The sequence below is a fragment of the Pongo abelii genome, chromosome 12, assembly GCF_028885655.2.
Source record: "Pongo abelii isolate AG06213 chromosome 12, NHGRI_mPonAbe1-v2.0_pri, whole genome shotgun sequence".
In the NCBI taxonomy this organism is placed as follows: domain Eukaryota; kingdom Metazoa; phylum Chordata; class Mammalia; order Primates; family Hominidae; genus Pongo; species Pongo abelii.
The window spans coordinates 85,511,343-85,531,494 of NC_071997.2; the positions used below are offsets into that span (position 1 = coordinate 85,511,343).

The 20,152-nt window shown below is 52.6% G+C and overlaps 1 protein-coding gene across 11 annotated transcripts in view; it reads right to left on the reverse strand.

Annotated features, from left to right (window-relative positions):
* The window catches only part of TTC7A (tetratricopeptide repeat domain 7A), a 159,649-nt gene that overhangs the window by 56,645 nt on the left and 82,852 nt on the right, over positions 1 to 20,152 (reverse strand). For 10 of the 11 annotated variants that reach the window (XM_054547586.2, XM_063713683.1, XM_024242697.3 and 7 more), the window contains 3 exons: positions 13,284 to 13,421; positions 12,621 to 12,704; positions 7,915 to 8,019 (listed from right to left, as the gene is read on the reverse strand). In XM_054547586.2, the coding sequence (XP_054403561.1) occupies positions 7,915 to 8,019; positions 12,621 to 12,704; positions 13,284 to 13,421 (327 nt within the window). The remainder of the gene's footprint in view (positions 1 to 7,914; positions 8,020 to 12,620; positions 12,705 to 13,283; positions 13,422 to 20,152) is intronic. The other variant, XM_054547585.2, reaches the window with a different exon arrangement.

Sequence of the window (20,152 nt, forward strand, 5' to 3'; positions counted from 1 at the left end):
GTGTCTCACTATGTTGCCCAGGCTGGTCTCGAACTCCTGGGCTCAAGCAATCCTCCTGCCTCGGCCTCCCAAAGTGCTGGGATTACAGGTGTGACCCGCCACATCCAGCCATAATTTTGATTTCTATTACCATACTACGAGGCAGGCTTTTTGCATGCAGAGTCATAGCAGTGATTAGGAAGGAAAAAAAGTATGATCAATTCTATTAAGTATGATAACATACAATACAATAGCACACAGTATTAATATACATGGGTACTGTAGCTGGCAAAAGGGGAGAATAACGTCACAAGAGTGGAAATCCTAAAGCCCTTGAGAATTTGACTTTGTCACCTCTGTTCTGAGGTACTATAATCCCACCCAACTCCAGAATCAGCCCCACATCCATGAGTAGGCACTTCATGCAAAGAGGCAGGGCAGTCTAGCAGCTAAGAACACAAGCTCTGGGGCCAAACACCCTGGTCCAAATCCTGGGCTGGTCACTTGCTAACCTTGGGCAAGTCACTTTGTTTTGTTGTGCTTCCTTCTCTCTTCTGTAAAACGGGGATAACAACAGTGTCTCTCCCTGGATGAGGTGCTGGGAGGACAGGATGAGATAAGATGGGGCAATGCTCACAGCAGTGCTTAAAAAAAATTAACTATTATTAATTGTTGTAATTTATATATCTATATATTTACATATGTAGATATATAACTATATTTCATATATGATATCTACTTTCTTATATGTATATAAGCTTTAATATAATAATATAAGCTTTTTTTTTTTTTTGAGATGCAGTCTCACTCTGTATCCCAAGCTGGCGTGCAGTGGCACAATTTCAGCTCACTGCAACCTTCACCTCTGGGATTCAAGTGGTTCTCCTGCCTCAGCCTCCCAAGTAGCTGGAACTAGAGGCACACACCACCACAATGGTTAATTTTTTTGTATTTTTAGTAGAGACAGGGTTTCACCATGTTGCCCTGGGTGGTCTTGAACTCCTGAGCTCAGGTGATCCACCTGCATTGGCCTCCAAAAGCGCTGGGATTACAGGTGTGAGCCACTGTGCCTGGCCAGCTTTTTTTTTTTTTTTTTTTTTTTTTTGAGACAGACTCTCACTCTGTCACCCAGTAGGCTGGAGTACAGTGGTGCGATCTTGGCTCACTGCAACCTCTGCCTCCTAGGTTCAAGTGATTCTTGTGTGCCTCCTGAGTAGCTGGGATTACCAGTGTGTGCCACCATGCCCGGCTAATTTTTGTATTGTTTGTAGAGATGGGGTTTCGCCATGTTGGCCAGGCTGGTCTCAAACTCCTGACCTCAAGTGATCCACCCGCCTTGGCCTCCCAAAGTGCTGGGATTACAGGCGTGAGCCACTGCACCTAGCCAGGCTCATATATATATATCAATTACAACTACTCATATGTACTAATATATATATACATATTTTGTATATATATTATACAATTAATCTTCCATAGTTTTAAAAATATCTCAGCCTAAATCTCTGATGGCAAGTGTCATCTGAGTATAGTCCTGGTTCCTCATAGCTACATGACAACTTGGGAAGTGGCATCAAAGACCCTCTGGAATCCAGAGAGTAGACATTACTGCCTGCCTTTTGTCTCTCAGCCAGATCCTTAGCCACAGAGAAGGAGTGACTCTACATAAGCATAAGCTGGCACCTCTGCAGCCCCGCACAGTCCACTATGCTGAGCTGGTCGAGCTTTCCATCCCCTATCCAGGGTCCACTCACCCCACTGTGGGTAATACACTGGAGTATTTCCTATCTTATTCTCTGATAATCTATAGTCTATTTCAAGGTTTTGATTATTTTATTTTTGAGATGGGGTCTCGCTCTGTAGCCCAGGCTGGAGTGCGGTGGCATGATTATGGCTCACTGCAGCCTTGACCTCCTGAGCTCAAGCGATCCTCCCACCTCAGCCTCCCAAGTAGCTGGGACCACAGGCATGCACCATTGCACCAGGCTGACTTTTTACCTTTTTATTTTTATTTTTTGTAGAGATGAGGCAGGGTGGGTCTCACCATGTGGTCCAGGCTGGTCTGGAACTCCTGGGCTCAAGCGACCCTTCCCACTTAGCCTCCCAAAATGTTGAGATGATAGGCATGAGCTACCACCCCAGTCTCAAATTTTTTTTTTTTTTTTGAGACAGAGTGTCGCTCTTGTTGCCCAGGCTGGAGTGCAGTGGCATGATCTTGACTCACTGCAACCTCTGACTACTGGGTTGAAGCGATTCTCCTGCCTCAGCCTTCCAAGTCACTGGGATTACAGGTGCCCGCCACCATGCCTGGCTAATTTTTGTTATTTTTAGTAGAGATGGGGTTTCACCATGTTAGCCAGTCTGGTCTCGAACTCCTGACCTCAGGTGATCCACCTATCTCGGCCTCCCAAAGTGCTGGGATTACAGGTGTGAGCCACCTTGCCCGGCCTCAAATTTTTTTTTTAAGAGTTCTATTTCACAGCCCACTAATGGGCTCCACCTGCGATCCGGAAACATTGCTCTAATCAGATGGCTGCGGACTGGCCCAGCACCTGCCCTTCTGCTCTACTCCAGACGTCTTCCTCCCTGCCTAGCACCTCATGTGCCCTTTCCCGTCTCCAGACACTTCCTCCTTGTGGCCTCCAAGTTAACAGCTGGTGGCTCTGTAGTCCAGGCTGCTGCTTCTGCAGCAAGCTCAGGTTACAGCACCGGGCCCTCCTTGCTCATCAAAATACTTCTAGGGTGAGTTTCCAGAGTTCTTTTCAACCTTCCTTCTCCCAATGATACACTGCTCTTGAATGCCTTCTTTATCTAGGGCAGCCATGGAACCTTGCCACTAAAACCCAGGTGAAGATCTTTCCCCGCCTCGTCCTCTGCAATTCTAGAGTGACTAAGGGCTCCCCTGGCATTTTCACAGCACCACAGCTACCTGATGGCATCGGTGTTTCACAGCAGAAGGCGCTGAGGCACAGGGAGCTGAGCTGAAGCGACCTATCCAAGGTCACCTGTCTAGGAAGTAGCAGAACTGTGTTTCCAACCCCAGTCTCCTGATGCTGATTCACAGCCACCCTCTGTAGGGTTTCATTTTTCTCCTCTCTGACCCTTTGGAAAAGGATGCATTGAAGGACATAATGTTTTGATCCTTTGTTTTTGTGTTACATAAGTAAGGAAAAATTTCCTGTGACTTTACAAGTTCCTCTATCTCTCCAGTGTCTCGAATTTGGTCCCTACACAGACTGGCTTCTTGCTCACACACTCTGCTAATGCCCAGGACTGCCTTCCATTTCAAGGGTTTCCTCACCTTGCAGTGAGCCAAAGAGGTTTACCCTCGGAATCTTCACCCTCGTTCCTCTCTTTCTGGGAACTACAGAAAGTTCATTTTTGAGCCTGCAGAGTTTTTAACAGCACCTCCAGTTTCTCCTTAGTTCCTTCCCACGAGCCCGGAACCTGCTGTTAGCTGCTCTACTGAAAAATCCCCTTTTTTTCCTCCCTGGGAGGAGTAGGCACTCTTTCTAATTTCTACAAGCTGGTGGCAGGAGGGCTGGCATTCTTTCTCCCCTGCCTCATCAACACTTAATCCATCTTCCTGGCTCTGCCCACCCCTGAATTTGAAAAATGAAGTCAAAAACATCAAGGCGCATCATTTTTGTGTGCCTGCCATTTTCAAGGGGCTGTAACAGTGATAGCTACCATTCAGGTACCCACAGCGTGCTAAGCAGGGGCACTCTTCATGTCATCTCTGATATTCACAGCTACCCTATAACGGCGGACATGACTGTTTCCAGGCTACAGATGAGGAAACTGAGGCACAGACAAGGTAAATTACTCCCTCACAGTCACACAGCTAGTAAGTGGGAGTACATGGGTAGGCAGAGATTTGAACTCTACTATCTCTGCCTCCAAAGCCTATGCACTTTTCCACTACCCCCTGCTGCCCTCCTCAGGAAGGAGGTGAGAGATGGCGTCAGAGACCTTTCCAAAGATGAGCATGCCCTGTTTCCATTTTGCAACTCCTCTGCTGTCAGTGTGACACCACACATGCATAGTCTTTCCTCTTTGCCTCCTGTAAAGGTTTCAACTTTTTAAGTTAAATGAATTTTAAATAATTGGAGGGATACAAAAAAATATTTACATCTCTCTTTCCTTCTGCTGCAAAAATAGGGACCCTGGCAGGAGGCTGGGCATGCCAAGGCAGGAGGCTGCCATGCAGGCCTCTCTGATTTCAGTGCTGGCGTCACTGAGTCAGAGCCTGGGAAGCCCTCCCTCACCAAAGGGAGCTTCAGGCTAAGCCCCAGGGTCAGTGCTCTCCCATTCCAAACCCAACCCTGCTCAGCTACTCCCATCCTGGTGCAAACCCCCGAATCAGCCAGCCAGCACGTGACCATACACGTCCCTCTGCCTGCCACAATCCCCAAGAGACAACCTTGCTCTCAGACCCAGACCCGGTGTGGGGTGTCCAACAGTGGCTCCTGGGCATGAGGACAGGACATGGGAAGAGCAGGTGCTCCGCCTCTGGGCACATGGCCACCCAGTCCAGCTTCACCCAGCACAACTCGTTTTTCAAATGTCCTAGTTTCAGCCTCCCTTTCTGCAACCCAGGCCAAATTGTCCACCCCCAGATTTCTGTCCCCTGCTCATGGGGCTTGGTTGGGCCTGCTGGGGGCTGACGTGAGCCAGAATAACTGCGAAGGCAGGAGACGAAGAGGGTGTGAGCCGCCTTTTGGGATCCGTGCCCTGTCTCATGCACGAACACCCTCTGCCTGCCAGGCAGACCCATTCTTTTCACTGTGGGCCTCGGGAACAGAGAGTACAGGACTGACCCACTCTGGGCCTCCCTATAAAACTAGGGATGGTGAGGCAGGAAACCAGCAGAAGGATGGGGCCAGTTTCCAGTCCTTGAGAAGAAGGGGCTCAAACACGAAATTTGTGGGGAGCTTGTTGCCTCCCTTCTCAGAACCCTTGGATATCCCACAGCCTGCTCTTTACAGTGCCACCTAGGGAGCAAGAATTAGCTGCAGAGTGCTGGGAGAACCCCCAAACCAAATACAGATCCCTCATCTGGTCTCTTCCTGGCAGGTTGGGATGTGTGTCGCTTGGTCAGTTACTAGTATAGCACCTACTATATGTAGGCTTCCTGTGGGGGAGAGGGGGTCAGAGTGCAAGACACGGCAAGTGAGCAAGTTCCCCATCTAGTTAGGAAGTCATGCACCACATAAGACAGAATTCATTGCCAAGTGAATGTGTCCATCAGCAAGAAGGAGCCATCCAGCAAGCACCAGGCACTGAACCCTGGGCTGGGGTTTCAAAGAAGAGACAGATAATTCCCGCACTCAAGAAACACAGATGATCACATTGTGATGTGATCTGTATCCAAGACAGGTAGGAGGTGCAGGGGGTGAAGCTTCCAGATCAGGGAAGGTTGCCAGGAGCCCACCCCCGGGCCACCCATGGGACATCACTCTGGCCTGTGCCTGATTTAAAACCTGGCTCAAACTAGCCCCTGAACCCAAATATGCTGCTCAGCTGAAGTTAAACAGCTCACCCTTCTCCTCGATTCTGATGACAAGTCTGCATGTTTAAGTTTCCTTTTGGGCTTTTCTATTTATGTTGTCATTGATTACTTTGCTCCTAACTCATCTGATTTCAATTTGGACTGATTTGATCCTAATTTTATTACCATGTAATCTGAATGCACATAATTACTGTAATTATGCTGCTGAGGGAAACAGCTCCTGCATGGTGGGAAGACCTAAATTTAGGGCTTCCTGGCAAGGGCGGCCGTTGGCTGGGTGGACCCACAGCTACCTCAGAGCTGGCAGCCTTGAGGGGCACAGATGCCCTCCCCCGCTACACCCCCTCAGAGATGGGTATTTTGGGTTTCATCTCAGAGATGAGCTTGAGGCCCCTCTCAGAAGCCCTAGGAGCAAGCAGCGGCCTGAGTTGGGGTCGGGGAGCCCACCTGCTCTGCACACTCTGGCTCATATCTCCACCCTCTGCTGCACGTGCTCAGCACCCATGGGCCACCTGCATCTAAAGTGCTTGCTCACAAGGTCGCCCTACCTCTGGGTGCCAATTGTCTTCCCCAAAAGACCTGGGAACCAAGGGTTCCCTGATATTCATGAGGCGGGGGAAAGCAAGCTGTGATGGAAGGGCCTGGCTTTGGCCCTCCTGTATCCTCCCTTGCCCTCTGAGTCTAGTCTGAGGCCGCCTCCTCCATGATGCCTCCCTGACCTGTCCAGCCCTCTCCCTACTTGGTCATTTATGTCCCACCCGAGGAGGAGACTTACTGTTTCCATTTTACAGATGAGAAAACTGAGGCACAGTGAGGTTAGGTGCCTTACTCTAGGGTACCCAGTGGGTGGGCAGTGAAACTCTTAACTACCTCATTACACTGCTCCTTCCAAAGCCCAGAGCCCATTACAGGATTGATCTCACGTAATTCTCCCCAGCCTAAATGACAGCATAAAGAACACGAGCCAGATGCCACCCTTTCCCTTCCTCCTAATCAGCCACAGAGGGGATGGGGCACTTCAGACACAGGGATCTGAGAACCAGGTGGAAAAGGGGAAAGGTGCTCTTTTCACCCAGCCTCTGTGCTTGGGAGGACTGACTCCCTGGAGCAGAGAGAAGGCGAGCCCTGCTGCAATGACGAGGTGGGGACCCAGCAGAGGGATGGGGCCAGTTTCCAATCCTAGGGAAGAAAGGTTGGAACATGGAATTTGTGGAAAGCACATTGCCTCCCTCCCCAGAATCCATGATTTGTTTGTGTACAGGAGGAAAGGTGGCAAGAAGAGTTGTAAAGGCTGCTAATTATGAAGCTCCTGCTGTATGCACCCAGAGCCTGGCCCCCACTGCCTTAGAACAAGCTGGGCACACAATGGTGAGGGGTGGCCGAAGGTGTCAGGCCAACTGGAAGACAGGGAGGCCATCTCTAGGGGAAGGGCCCACTGTAGGAGACCCTGGGCCCGGAGAGCAGATGAAGGAACTGGGGAGATGTGGGTGGGGAGGGGCCTGATATCCATCATGTAGGAGGGAGGATGCACTTGCTCTGTGTTGCTTTAGAGGGTAGAAATAGGAGGCTGACATCAGCAAGCTGATTGGGACTGAAGAAAAGCAAAGATAATCCAGAAGTGGGCTCCCAGTTGAAGAGATACCTGTGCAGAGGCCCCATTGCTGGGGCCCAGTGCCGTGGCCCAAGAGCCCTCATAGGCCTGGAGCAGCATCCGAGCAGACCCAGGGCAGGAGGACTACAGCAAGGCGGGGGACCTGGGCTCCTGGCACTGTTCTCCTTCACTACTCCAAGCTGCTGATCTCATGGGGGTCTTCAGGAGCCTGCAACCCCCAACCGGGGGGTTAAAGGCCTCCAACTGGGGAGAGGGCACACCTGGAGCCATAGCCTCCTAACAGTTCAGCTGCCTCTGCAGAGAGCAGTAAGCAGGCAGCGGAGCACAGGGCAGGGCCCTGGAGGGCTGGAGCCAAGAGGAAGGAGAGGGGCTGACAGAAAAGACCAACTTCCCATTCCGCCAAGAGCAGCTCTGCCCCCAGAATTGCGCCTTGCAGGCCCTTGCAGATTGGATGCTAAGGTCATCTGAAGCCTCAGAAATGATGAGGCTGGTCCAGGTAACTCAAGGTCTTACCTACTACTCTGCTGCTGGGCAGGTGGGGGGCACCTCTACTTCCTTATGTTTCACTCTCTGGAGGCCACAGTTCAAGGCTGAACCGCCAAAACAGAAACCATCCTGAGTCAGGGGACCCTGCCATTGGAGGCTGGCAGCTCCTCAGAGACTTTCTCCCTGCCCAGGCCCATCTGCCTGGTAGCTCCCATCCTTTCCACCTTCCGCATGCACCCTCACATACACGTCAAGACGTGCACAGCCAGCTGTTGCCGCCCTCCCCACAGGAGGCCTCTGGGCCCTGCCCTCACAGCTCACTCACCCAGTGAAGGGACCCGATGCAGACCTTTGCGGCCATCAGGGGCACGGTGGGGTCCGAGGGCCGCAACTTCACACACTCCCGCAGCAGGGACACACCGTAGGCTGACTGCAGAAAAAAGAGCAGGAAACACTGTCACTCACAGCCCTGGATCTCAAGGGCCCACAGTGGGGCGAGCTCCCCAAACAACCAAGCCTTACTCTGTATCCCTTTGCTCTCAGGAGCCAGGAAGAGGGCCAGGGCAGAGAAGCCTAGGCAGTGTCGGCAGGCAAATCCCTCCCTGGGCCTCAGTTTCCTCATCTGAAGATTAGAGGCTGTGACCCTTGCTCTTTAGGTAACATGATGACAGCTAACATGACAACGAATGGAAGGTCTCCAAAAGGAATTCAAATTTCAAGCACAGAAATTTTAGAGGTAGACAGGGGCTCTCTAAATGAGGGCTGGGCATGGTGGCTCATGCCTGCAATCCCAGCACTTTGGGAGACTGAGGCAGGCGGATCACTTGAGCTCAGGAGTTCGAGACCAGCCTGGCCAACATGGTGAAACCCCGTCTCTACTAAAAATACAAAAATTAGCCAGGTGTGGAGGCGTGTGTCCATAGTCCCAACGACTCAGGAGGCTGAGACACGAGAATCGCTTGAACCCAAGAGATGGAAGTTGCAGCAAGCCGAGATTGTGCCACTGCACTCCAGCCTGGGTGACACAGTGAGACTGTGTCTGAAACAAACAAACAAATAAATAAATAAGGACTCTGGAGGCATGGTCAATGGCAGGGGTTGGGTGTCGTATAAAGGCTGGGAGAAAGGAAGGAGAGATGTTCTAAACTGGCAGAGCCGGAGAGAACCTCCAGACAGTAATCTGAGGATCCCCCCAGGCTTCAGGGACTCAGACTGGACCTGCTGAGGATGGCCAAGTGTGAAGGAGGGCTGGGGTTGGGGGCAGCCACAGCCAGACACGAATGTTACCAATAACAGTAATGAGAAGAACAGCAGCAGCAAACACTTATCCAGATCTTGGGATGTGCAGGTATTGTCCTAAGTCTGGGGTTGGCAAAACACAGTTCACAGGCCAAATCTGGCCCTCTGCCTATTTTTGTAAATAAAGTTTTACTGGAACACAGCCATGTGCATTCATTTACATACTGTATATGGCTGTTTTCCTGATACAGTAGCAGAGTGGAATAGTTGCAAAAAACTGTTGGGCCTGCAGAGTCAACAACGTCTACTATCTGACCCTTTACAGAAAAGAGTCTGGAGACTCCTGTTCTAAGTGCATTTTAAATACCAAGTGATCTAATTTTTACAGCAATCTTATGATGTAGATACTCTGACTCTACTTTACAGATGGGAAAACTGAAATGCGGAGAAGTTAGGTAACTTGTTCAAAGCCACACAGCCTATGAATGGCTGAGCTGAGGTTTGAACGTAGCCTGGCTCTAACCACTACCCTACACTGCCTCTATGATGACCACCTTGGCCAGAAAGGAGGCCTGTTTCCCTGCACGCCCCCTCCACCATCCCCCCCCAAACCCCCCCCTCCCCCCCCCCCCACACACACTCTTTCTGGGCTGGAACCTTTTCTAGGAAACTCAGCAGTAATCCTCCCAGTGTGTACACCCCTGTACCTGTGTGACCTCCAGGTTTGCAGGTACCTGTGTGTAACTATGACAATTCCCATGTACTGGGCCCTACTGTGGGCCAAGCAACCCCCCATTAATTAGCTCTCATATCCCCCCAGCAACTCTGGAGGTACAGAAGGAAACGGATGCTCTGGAAAGCTTGCCTGTCTACAGCAGGGTATGAGCAACTGGAAGGTGCACAGCTAGGATCCGAATGGTCTATGTCCAGCTTGGACACCCCGCCTCCCTCCAGCTGGCCTCCCCTTTTCCCCGCCATCTAAGGAAGAGCTTTTCTCAACCCAGACGTGATAGATTTCCCTGGGCTTTGGCTCAGACTTATTAGGTTAATTGCGGGTGTCTTTGCCGAGGGTGTGCTCTGGACCCAGCACTGGGCTAGGGGTTGTGCGGTCACTCAGGAAAGGGGATGAAGCCATGGCTCTTTCCTCAAAAGACCCCACAGAAAGGGTGGGAGAGACAAAAAAGGCCACCACCCCCATGGCTCTCTCTGGAAACAAGAGGGGAGGAGGCCAAGCACAAGAGGGTGTTAGCAGGTGACCAGCTCCTGCAGGCTGGGAGACTCCACAGGGTGCCCAGTGTGGGCAGGTGCCAGGGTGCCTGAGGGGCTTGAAGGCACTGTCAGGCTATCTACCTCCTCCTGAGGCCCTGCCCTGGGAACACCACTCCAAGTCCCTCCCCAAGGCCCCTCCATCCACACCCCAGCAAGCCTCAGGCTTCTCCTCGGCCTCCTTCTCATGGCTGCTGAACTCTGGATCCTTGCCATACAGGGTTCTCTAACCCTGACCCTCTGCATTCCACCCCCTTCCACCCCACCCCCATGTACACCAAAAAACGCTGCTATTTAAGGAGCCATCTGAGGACTCAGCAGCAGGAGCAGCAGCTTTTTTTTTTTTTTGTCATGCTGGTTACCTAGCAACACAGCCAATGCAATTGCCGCGCAGAGAGCAAGAGAAGGAACGACCTAAATCATGTCACGGAACTCATCCATTATTCCTGCAGATTCAACTACCCAGACTCACCTTCTGGAAGGCCTTTCGGGCACAATCACAGATACAGGCCCTTGATTCCACCTTAGGCTTTCAGCAAAGGCAAGGTCTGGCCACTCTTGAGGGCTGCCTGGGACAATCAGCCAGACTGATTTGGTGGGCAGGGTTCCCAAGGGGGGTGGAGAATGCTTTCCAGAACAATCTCCTGCTGCACCAAACACACAGTGTCTCCAGCCCATGGAGCCTCATGCATGAGCAACTGGCCAATCTTAACTCCCTGATGCAAGCCCACTCCCCGGGCCACCTTGCTGGTCTGTGAAGGAGCCAAGTCACGAAACCAGCTCCCTGGATGCTGGGATGGTGCCAGGCTGTGTCTGATCTCTCTGAGTCCAGCTAGTCAGAGGCAGAAGACTCCTTACCTCCCAGGCTATCACGACACCTTTGACTGAGCCTGGAGAGCTTCTAGGAGCCTCTCTTGGATTTAAAGCTAACTTGTATGTGCAGTGAATTTTTCTGAGCAGGAGTCCTCAGCTTGCCTTACCTCCTGAAAGGAGTCCATGGCCCACAGAAGGGTGCGAACCACTGCTCTGGCCCTAGGCCTCTCCCACCTGTACTCACTGTCCCAAGATTAGACGGGTTTTCTGTGTTTCCCGGAGGTAGGGAGAACCTGCCCATGACACTGTGAGATGTCTGCCCAGGCTCCATGGAAGCTCCAGCCTCACCTCCTCCCAGCCCTGTCCCTACTACCCCAGGCTGACCGGTGCCTTCAACACCTTCCTGTCCCCATCCCCATGGCTGGCTCGTCTTTTCCAGCCCCTTCACCGTTGCCCACATTATCTCCTTTGCCTGCAGTTCTGCAGGAGGGTTTCTCTCACTCCTTAACCCTTGGAGGGCCAGGGCCTTGCCCTGTGTTCTGAATTCTCCCTGAGCCTTGACAAGACCCTGCTGAGCACAGAGCCAAGGAGATCATGCTGTGACTTCAACATGCTCTGCGAGGTGTCCGATGTGATGGGGGAGAGGACAGAGGTTTGGAAAGACACACGCCCAGCAGATGGGGGCAGGGAAGGCTCCCCAGCAAGCCTCTCCCCACACTCAGGCTGCAGCACCTGCTCCTCTTCCCCCTCCCTGCCAGGGCCTGGCCTGCCTTGGCTGCCGAGGCCCCGAGCTGGCTGGCACGCCCTTGATGCGTGGAGGAGGCACTGGCAAGCCAGAAGGGCCCTCCTCAGAGACGGCTGTGGGGCCAGAAATGGAACGTGGCACAGATGGGCCAGGGGGGCGAGGAATTCCCTCAGCCCCATGAAAGGGCTCTGGATATTTACAGCTCCTGGAACAATCTGCAAGCTCATGCCACCTTATTTCCTGCATTCATAGCATCCTCAGCCCCAACACCCTCAGAACTCAGCTCCAGAAAGGTTTTCCTTTCGTGTCACTGCTTAAAATAGAGGCTTATGTAAGTATAATTCTGATCGGAGCAAAAAGCAGGGGTGACAGCACTGGAGCTGGGTGGATAGAGAGTGAACTCATGCCCAGTGCTCCTTGCTCCGGGCAGCGTCCCGCCAGGCCCTGTCCCCATGCAGGTGCTCCCAGCCCCATGCATCATGCAGTACTCCCTCCGAACTCCCTTGTGGGTGCTGCTGCTCTGCTCCACCCTTTAAGCTTCCCCTCCAAGGCAAGTCTCCAGTCCATAAGCAGGCCATTTCCTGATGCTATGCTCAGTGGACAGGATGAGAGCTACAGGCCACGTGGAACAATGTTCACTCACCTGGACGCACCTCATATCCACCACATGCAGTCACATTATTAGCTCTTCAGCACAGAAGATACAATGCTCCCGTGCATGTACGCACGCTCAGAGAAGAGCATCCACAGACTCACACCTGCACACCGGCACACTCATAGCTCGCACGTGGACAGGAATTCACACAAGGGGTCTGTGTGGCCCACCCCACGCCCCTCACTCTCCCGGAGGTTCAAACCAGCTGCACGATAATCCCCACCCTCTCCCCTGGCCAGAAAAGCCCCTCTGTCCATCTCAGCAGAGCCCCCTGAGGGTGAGTGTGCAACCCCTAGCGCCCCCTGGGCCTTACCTTCCCACAAGCCACCATGGAGAGGGCCACCTGGTACCAAAGGTGAAATTCTCCAAATGCAAACTTCATGGCTCGCTCCAGGCACTGGGGAGGGGAGATAGTCAGCACTTACCCACCAGGGGTCCTCCCACCCCAGCCATCCGCACCCTTCCAGGGTAGTTACTGCCCAAGTCACTGCTTTTGGGAGGCTGCAGGAGGCCCGCACTTGGCTCCTGGGAGACACCCTGCCGAAACCCAGTTCCTGCCCCTGGCATGCTGTGTGACCCTACTCAAGTCTCTCACCTTCTCAGGCCCTCAGTTCACCTCCTTAACATGTGAATGATCTCACAGGATGATGGCAAAGAGCAAATGGAATAAGATTTGTGAAAGTGCTTTCAAAACGTAGACATGTAATAAAAATAGCAGCGAACATTTATTATTACTGTGCATGGCACTGTTCTCAGCCTTTCACACGCACTCTCCCCAACAACCTTGTCAGGTGAGTTCTCTAACTACCCATATTTCACCAGTGAGGAAACTGAGACTTGTACAACTTGCCGAGGTCAAAGCGGCAAAGCAGCCTGGCAGGGGAGTGACAGGTGGAGAAGGGACAAATGGCTGTCTGATTTCCTTTACAGACCACCTGACTCCGGAGAGTGGGGTGGGCTGCATGGCCGGCCATACCTCCGAGAGCATGACGTACTGTCCCCTTCTGCCCAACGTGATGCTCAGGAGGTCATAGATGGCTGCGGCATTCTGCAAGCTCACTGTCCGGTCCTCCTCCTGCTCCGGCACCCGGCTCAGCACCACATCTCGAGTTGCCTGTGTGTGGGACATTGTTTGGGAAAGAGTGAGGAGAGCAGATAAGCAGGTGTCTGTCTTCACAGGGCCCCCACCTTGCTGGCCCAGCCGCTATCACCTTTTTGCCATTGCCCCAAGCCAGAAAGATGGCCACACTCCCAGAAATGGCCTTTTCCCATCTCCACAAAGGCCCTCTCCAAGACAGAAAATCCTCCACCCTTAGCCCAGTTTAGGTGAGGAAGCAGTTCTGAGGGGTCAAGCTTCTGGTATTCAATTTGTTATTCTACAAAATTTCAAGCCTACAGAAAAGTTGCAAGAATAGTCTCATAACCGAAAACCCTTCCTCAATGTTCCTTTCTCTATATAACTATTATTGTCCAGGATCCAGTCGAGGATCATACCTTGTATTCAGGTGCCATGTCTCTTTAATCTCCTTGCATCTTGAAGAGGCCCTCCACCTTTCTCTCTCATGACACTGGCATTTTTGAGGAGCACAGGCCAGTTGTTTTATGGAACAGTTCCTGGTGTGTTTGCAATTCTCACAATTACAGCAAGAGTTTTGGCTAAGATGTGAAAGTGCCTGGATCGGGTAGGTGGCTCTGCTGCTTGACTCTCGGTGGGGAGGTTGGGCTGTGGCCCCCAGTGCCCTCTTCTCTTCCTCTTCAGCCTCTCAAGTAGCTTTGACAAGGACATTCCCAAAGCCCCCCTTCCCTTCCTCTCTGTGTCCAGCCCGGACCCTCTCCTGGCTCCTTCCAACCATGGAAACTCTCCTTCGTCCCTCCCCAGGGAGAGCTTCCCCACACTCAAGAACTCCGCTCTTGGCGTCCAGCGCCGAGGATTTCAGTAGCTCACAGAGTTGCCAGATGGCTGCTGGGGGTGGGGGTAGGAGAGGGAAATGTGCTGTATGAGCGGGAAATTCTGTCTAATTCCAAGAGGAGAGCTCCTCATCACCAAGCCAGAAGCTCCCCATCAAGGATGTGGGACTCTTGTGTTCTTTGGTATGTGCAGGCAGTCCCACCCCACTGCCCACCTCTATATCCTGGGGGCAACACGCAGGCTGGGGGTAAAAGAGACAGGGTGGAAAGGGAGAAGCTCCTCAGCTGCAGGAGTCATGGGGGCCTCCAAGCAGCCACAGGACAGGGACTTAGGCAGAGGACACTCTGGGGCCAGAAATGGTAACATCTCCACCCCCACTCCAAGGGCTGTGCGGGAGCTGGGCAGAGCTGTGTTCTGGGCAGATGCCGCTGGGGGCCGCCCCCAGCATCCTTCCTTCTCCTGCCCATTCCCCTCTGCCAAATGGAGCTCTCTGCTGCATCTCCCTCCCTCTGTCTGAGCCTCCTTCTGTACAATAGTACTTGCCCTCCTCTGCTTCCATACCCAGGACCTCAAGACCAAGGACTCAGCCTTCCTAACAGAATAAAAAGGAGCTGCCAGCCCTAAAAACCCAGATCTCCCTCATCAGAGCTACCCTTTCCCTCCTATGCAGCAAGTGGGCCTCACAGCTTCCTTTGGGCAGGACTGCTCTCCCCTCCTCCAGGTGAGGCACTGGAGGCAGAAGCCCAAGCCCCTGAGGCCTCCAGACCACAGGCTCTGGGTGTGTCCTGCGGTACAGGGCTGGAGGGTGTCCTCCCAGAAGCCTCCGGAAGCCAAAACACCTCCAAGACCCAAGGAAGTGACTCACCCTGGGGGACAGCTCGGTCACTGAGAGACTGGTGGCCAGGGGTTCTGATGGCTGCCCCGTTGCCACAGTTGGTGAGTGCTGCCCATGCCCCCATGGACTTAGATGGCCCAGGAGAAGGTGCCGGGATGCCCGGAAATCCCGGCAAGGCTGAGCTCTGGAGTCAGCCTGTGGAACAGGAGCCGCTCAGGAGCTCCAAAGGGTTGAAGGAGAGGAGTGGAGAAAGAAGGTGCCAAGAAATCCCCCTCCTTCCCAGTGAAGTCCACCCACACAGCCACCAACAGGAAGAGAGAAGAAATCCTAGGGAGAGGGTTGGCAGGAGCTAGTCCCCTGAGCCAACTAGGAATACAGCCCTCGTTCTGTCCTCGGCGATGTACCACTCCACTCCGCCACCTCCAGTAGCTCCCCAGCTCTGGCCACCCAGGGTGGGGACCCACAGGGGCAGCCTCCACCAGGCAAGAGTGGCTCGGGAGTGAGAGGACGGGGGCACAGAGGCCCTGCCCATGGGGAGAACAGGAAGGAGCAGCAATATAGGATGCACATCCCCAAGTGGAGGCTGACCTGGAATTCTGGTGGGAGCAAGAGGTTATGATGGGAGCAGGTGGAGCCAGGCAGTCTGCAGGGGTGGGAAGAAGCTTGGCTGGGCACATCCAGGGTCTGGGGACCCTCCTGCCTGTCCGTGCAGACCAATCTTGTTCAGGGGATAGTGGGCCGCAAGCCATCACTATGGCCATCGGGATAAAGTCTAAACTCCTTTCTGGGGCAGCCTAACTGGCGGGCTTCTCTCCAGTGACATGGAACCCCTTGCTGGTCCCTACAGTCACCATGGCCCATCTTCGGTCATGCTGCAGTTCCCTCTATCAACCTGGACACCTTCTACCTCCTCAAAACTCCATTCAGGACCACCTTCTTACAGCACCATCCGTGACTCATCTCACCAGGAGAGGTCAAGCCTCACCTGTCCTCCCCCAACCCAGCCCATGCCTCAGCCCGCACGCCCCCGTCTGGTTTACCAGTTCTTGTTCATGGCTAGACTCCTGGCCCCAGGCACAGCCTCACACACAGAACTTGACTCAACCTGCCTTCACAGGGTGTGACACTCAGGAGAGAAAGATTCTGGGCCTGGAGTGGAAACCTCCCCCTGTCCACCCTAGACCTTGACCTTTAAGAGAACAGTGTCTGAATTTGTGTCTGGCAGACGGAGGAGTGGATTTGCAGAACTGGGCGTTAATTGGGTCAGAAGAATAGGAACAGAAGAGAGGAGCATACTAGCAGCAGCGGCAGCAGCAGCAGCACAAATCCTCAGGCTGGTGATAGGCCCTCAATAGGCAGACAGCCAGGAAGGCTCCTCGGGGGTCCTAGGGACTGATGTGAACTGGGGCCTGTGCAAGAGAGGGCTGTGATTCCCCAGCCAGAAGCAGAAGTGGGCTGAGTGGTTACTATGGCTTTGGGGCAGGGCCGAAGTGAAATATTCCTGGTGGTTGCTGGGCAGTGCCTGTGTGTGTAACCACGGCAACAGGGCGGGGTAGGGGGAAATGGGACAGAGAAAGGCAGGCGTGGGGGCTGGTGGGTAAGCCACAGCAGAATAGAATTCATGTGCAGCTCAGGGGCCGGGGCCAGCCTCTGAGGCCAGGGCCTCAGACACTATGGGAGCACCAGTTCCCTCCCAGCACCCCCAGCTGTCCTGCTCCCTCCTCCCTGGCTCACTGCCCTCAGGCCACATGGTGCACCCCCATGCTCTGGGAGTAGCTCTGACCTAGTCCCAGCCACATTCTTTCCCTTCCGCCATTGAAGTGGCCTCAGAATCCTGCTTTCATTAGAAAATCCTCTAGATCAAATGCAGTAACAGATGTGAATGCACTTGTGACCCTTAAAGTAATACATGAACACTAAATCTTCTCACCGTCTCTTCCTCACTGTTTTTAGAATAATGGCAGAATGTTCTCCTCTGGTTTCTCCCTGCCTAGTGTGCACTGCCATAACCCCCACACCCACCCCAAGGCTGCCCAGCGCTGGGGATGCACTGCTCTGTTTAATCCATGCATTTAATCCCAGGATTTAAACCTAGGGCTTGTGTAGTTGTCCTGCTCCTAGCCTTTGTCCTTTCGGCTGTTCTCCTAGAGTAGCCCCTCCTCGATTAAAGAACATTCACTGCAAGCCTTCTGGCAGGTCAGAAGAGGAGAAGCCAAAGAAACAACGCTAGTCCCCATACACTCATCACCCAACAGCTCAGCACTGCTAGCATAACACATTTCTGGTCTTTGACCAAGTATCCATGAAGCAAACATGGGACCTTAGGGAAAGGCCTCAGGCAGGCTGGCCCATGAGAAACCTAAGGCAGGGACTACTCTTGGTCAAATAGCCAGCCCTATGCGTGTGACATGCATTACTCTTTTTTTTTTTTTTGAGACAGAGTCTCGCTCTTGTTGCCCAGGTTGGAGTGCAGTGCTGTGGTCTCGGCTCACTACAACCTCCACCTCCTGGGTTCAAGCAATTTTCCTGCCTCAGCCTCCCAAGAAGTTGAGATTACAGGCACCCACCACCATGCCTGGCAAATTTTTTTGTATTTCTAGTAGAGACAGGGCTTCACCATGTTGGCCAGGTTGGTCTTGAACCCCTGACCTCAAGTGATCCGCCTGCCTCGGCCTCCCAAAGTGCTGGGATTACAGGCATGAGCCACCGCTCCCGGCCCGCATTACTCCTTTAGAAGCTGAATTGTCACATCCACCGTCTCATCTGGCCTCACGGTAACCCTGGGCAGGGATGAAACCACTGACAACCCCCCACCCTCTGCAGATGAGGACACTGAGCCCCAGAAGATGAACTACTTTGTGTAAGGTCCCAGGGAGCTGAGGCTGAACCACCCCCCATTCCCTCAGTCGGCCAGTCTGGGACCGCTGCTGCTTGCCTGAGCTCTAGCTGCCTGGGGGCTCCTCTGCCAGCTTTTTCCAACCTAGTAAGATACAAGACTAGTCCTGATCGTTTGGGGCTGCAGGGCCACAGGCAGCACTCCCCTCCTTCTGCCCAGCCCTGTTTCTCCTCTCTAACCCTGGACAGAAACAGGGCTCCAGTCTAAGAGAAGGAAAGGAAACTACCATGTGGAGCACCTTCTGTACGGCATCTCAAAACGCTCACAATAATCTTCTGTGTACTTTCAGCCTATTTTACAGATGAGAAGACTAAGGGAGGCCAGGTAAGCTTTCCAATGCATACAAGACAAGGGGTTGGGACCTAAATTAGAGCCTAGAAATTCTGACTTCACTCCTGGCTCCTTCTCTGCCTCCAGGTACCTCCGAGGAAGTGTCCAATAGCCTCATCCATGCCATAAGAGACCCTGGGCTGGCTCTGCTTATAAAAGAACTGAAGCAAAACACAAGGCCAGGATTCTCCCATCAGGCCCTGGGTGCTGCTCCTCTGCAAAGAACATGCTCCCTGGCCAACAAGTCCAAGGCCCTGATCAACCCCATTCTCAAAAACAGGCTCTCCATTGGCCAAGGAACAAGGCTCAGGGCCTGTTGCTGCCACCCTCAGCCCCTGCAAAATCACCCCGGAAACAAGTCTCCTGGCAGCATCTGTACCCAGCACCTGCCCCCTCTCTGGAGGACACTGTCATGCTCCCCCTGTGCTGTCGTCCCCACCAGCAGACATAATTACCACTGGCTCTCGAGCTGCCAGTCCACAGAGCCAAGAAATAACACGCTCTGTGACATGTCCCATCCACCCAGCGACCCAGGCCAGGCCCACGCCAGCCTCCGAGCTCCTGCTGCGTCAGGTTCCTGCAGCAGAAAAAACAGCTCTTTCTGCCAGTTAGAGAGAGAGGCTCTCCCACCTCCACTGAACCAAGGGCTCTAAGCTGGCAGTGTTATCAGACCCTTCACCGCTTCTGCCTTCAGCAGAGCAGGGCCTTGTGTTAGAACAAACCAGATCCCAAAAGCTGAAACAATCTGTGCTCATCTGCTGAATCCCTAATGGAATCAAGCCCAGGAAGCACTTTTTTTTTTTAACTGAATGGCATCCTTAATCCAGTTTATCTCCCAATCAGACCTGAACATTTTCAAAAATGACTAAGTCAGAATCAAGTATTTATCAGGACAAAATGAGCACATATTGAACAACCAAAATGTACCAGGCACCTTCACGTTCATTTTCTTATTTAATCCACCAAAGTCATACAAGAAAGATCTTATTAGCTCCATTTTACAGATGAGAAAACCGAGGCTCAGGGTGGTAAGAAGCTCACCCAGGCCACACAGATTGTGAAAGGTAAATTCAAGATTCAAACAGCCAGATGCCCAGCATTGGGCATGGCACAAAATCTGTTAATCTGCAGAGTCCCAGGACCCAGAGACTTACCTATCCACCCCACTCTCTCAACACCAGGGCTCTGTACCCTTTCCATTTCTAAGAGCAGCAACTTGTTCGCCAGCTGAATGAAACACGGATCCAAGGGTTCAGTTTACTTTGCACATATTTTTATGTCCCAGATCAGTATTTCAGAAATAATAAAGATTCCTGTATCTCCTAGTTCCCCATCTGTCTCAGAAAATCAGGCTGGTTTGATACATGGTTCTTTCAAAAACAACAATTTACATTTGAGGTTCAGCAGGCTGGGGTCATTCCTTCTGATTTGGGGACCAGGATTTCTTCCACATCCCTGGGTACAAACTACAGTAGATGGGAGTCCATTTGGGACAGGAACTATGGTTGAACTGTTAATCATTGTCTTTACATTGCTGAGCATGGTCCCGCATGCTGTAGTTGCTTGAATAAGATTAGATGGATGGATGGTAGGCGGATGGATAGATAAGAGAATGAATGGATGGATACATGGTGGGTGGATAGACAGATGAACGGATGAATGGGTAGGTGGATGCAGGGTTGGTAGGTGGCTGGATGGATGGAATAGGGGATGGATGGAATGGGGTGGATGGATGAATGACAGGTGAATGAATAAGTGCATAGATGAATGGTGGGTAGATGGATGGATGAAAGGGTGGATGGATGAATGGGAGGTGGATGGATAAATGGATGAATGGGTAGGGGGATGCATGGTTGGTGGGTAGTGGGTAGATGG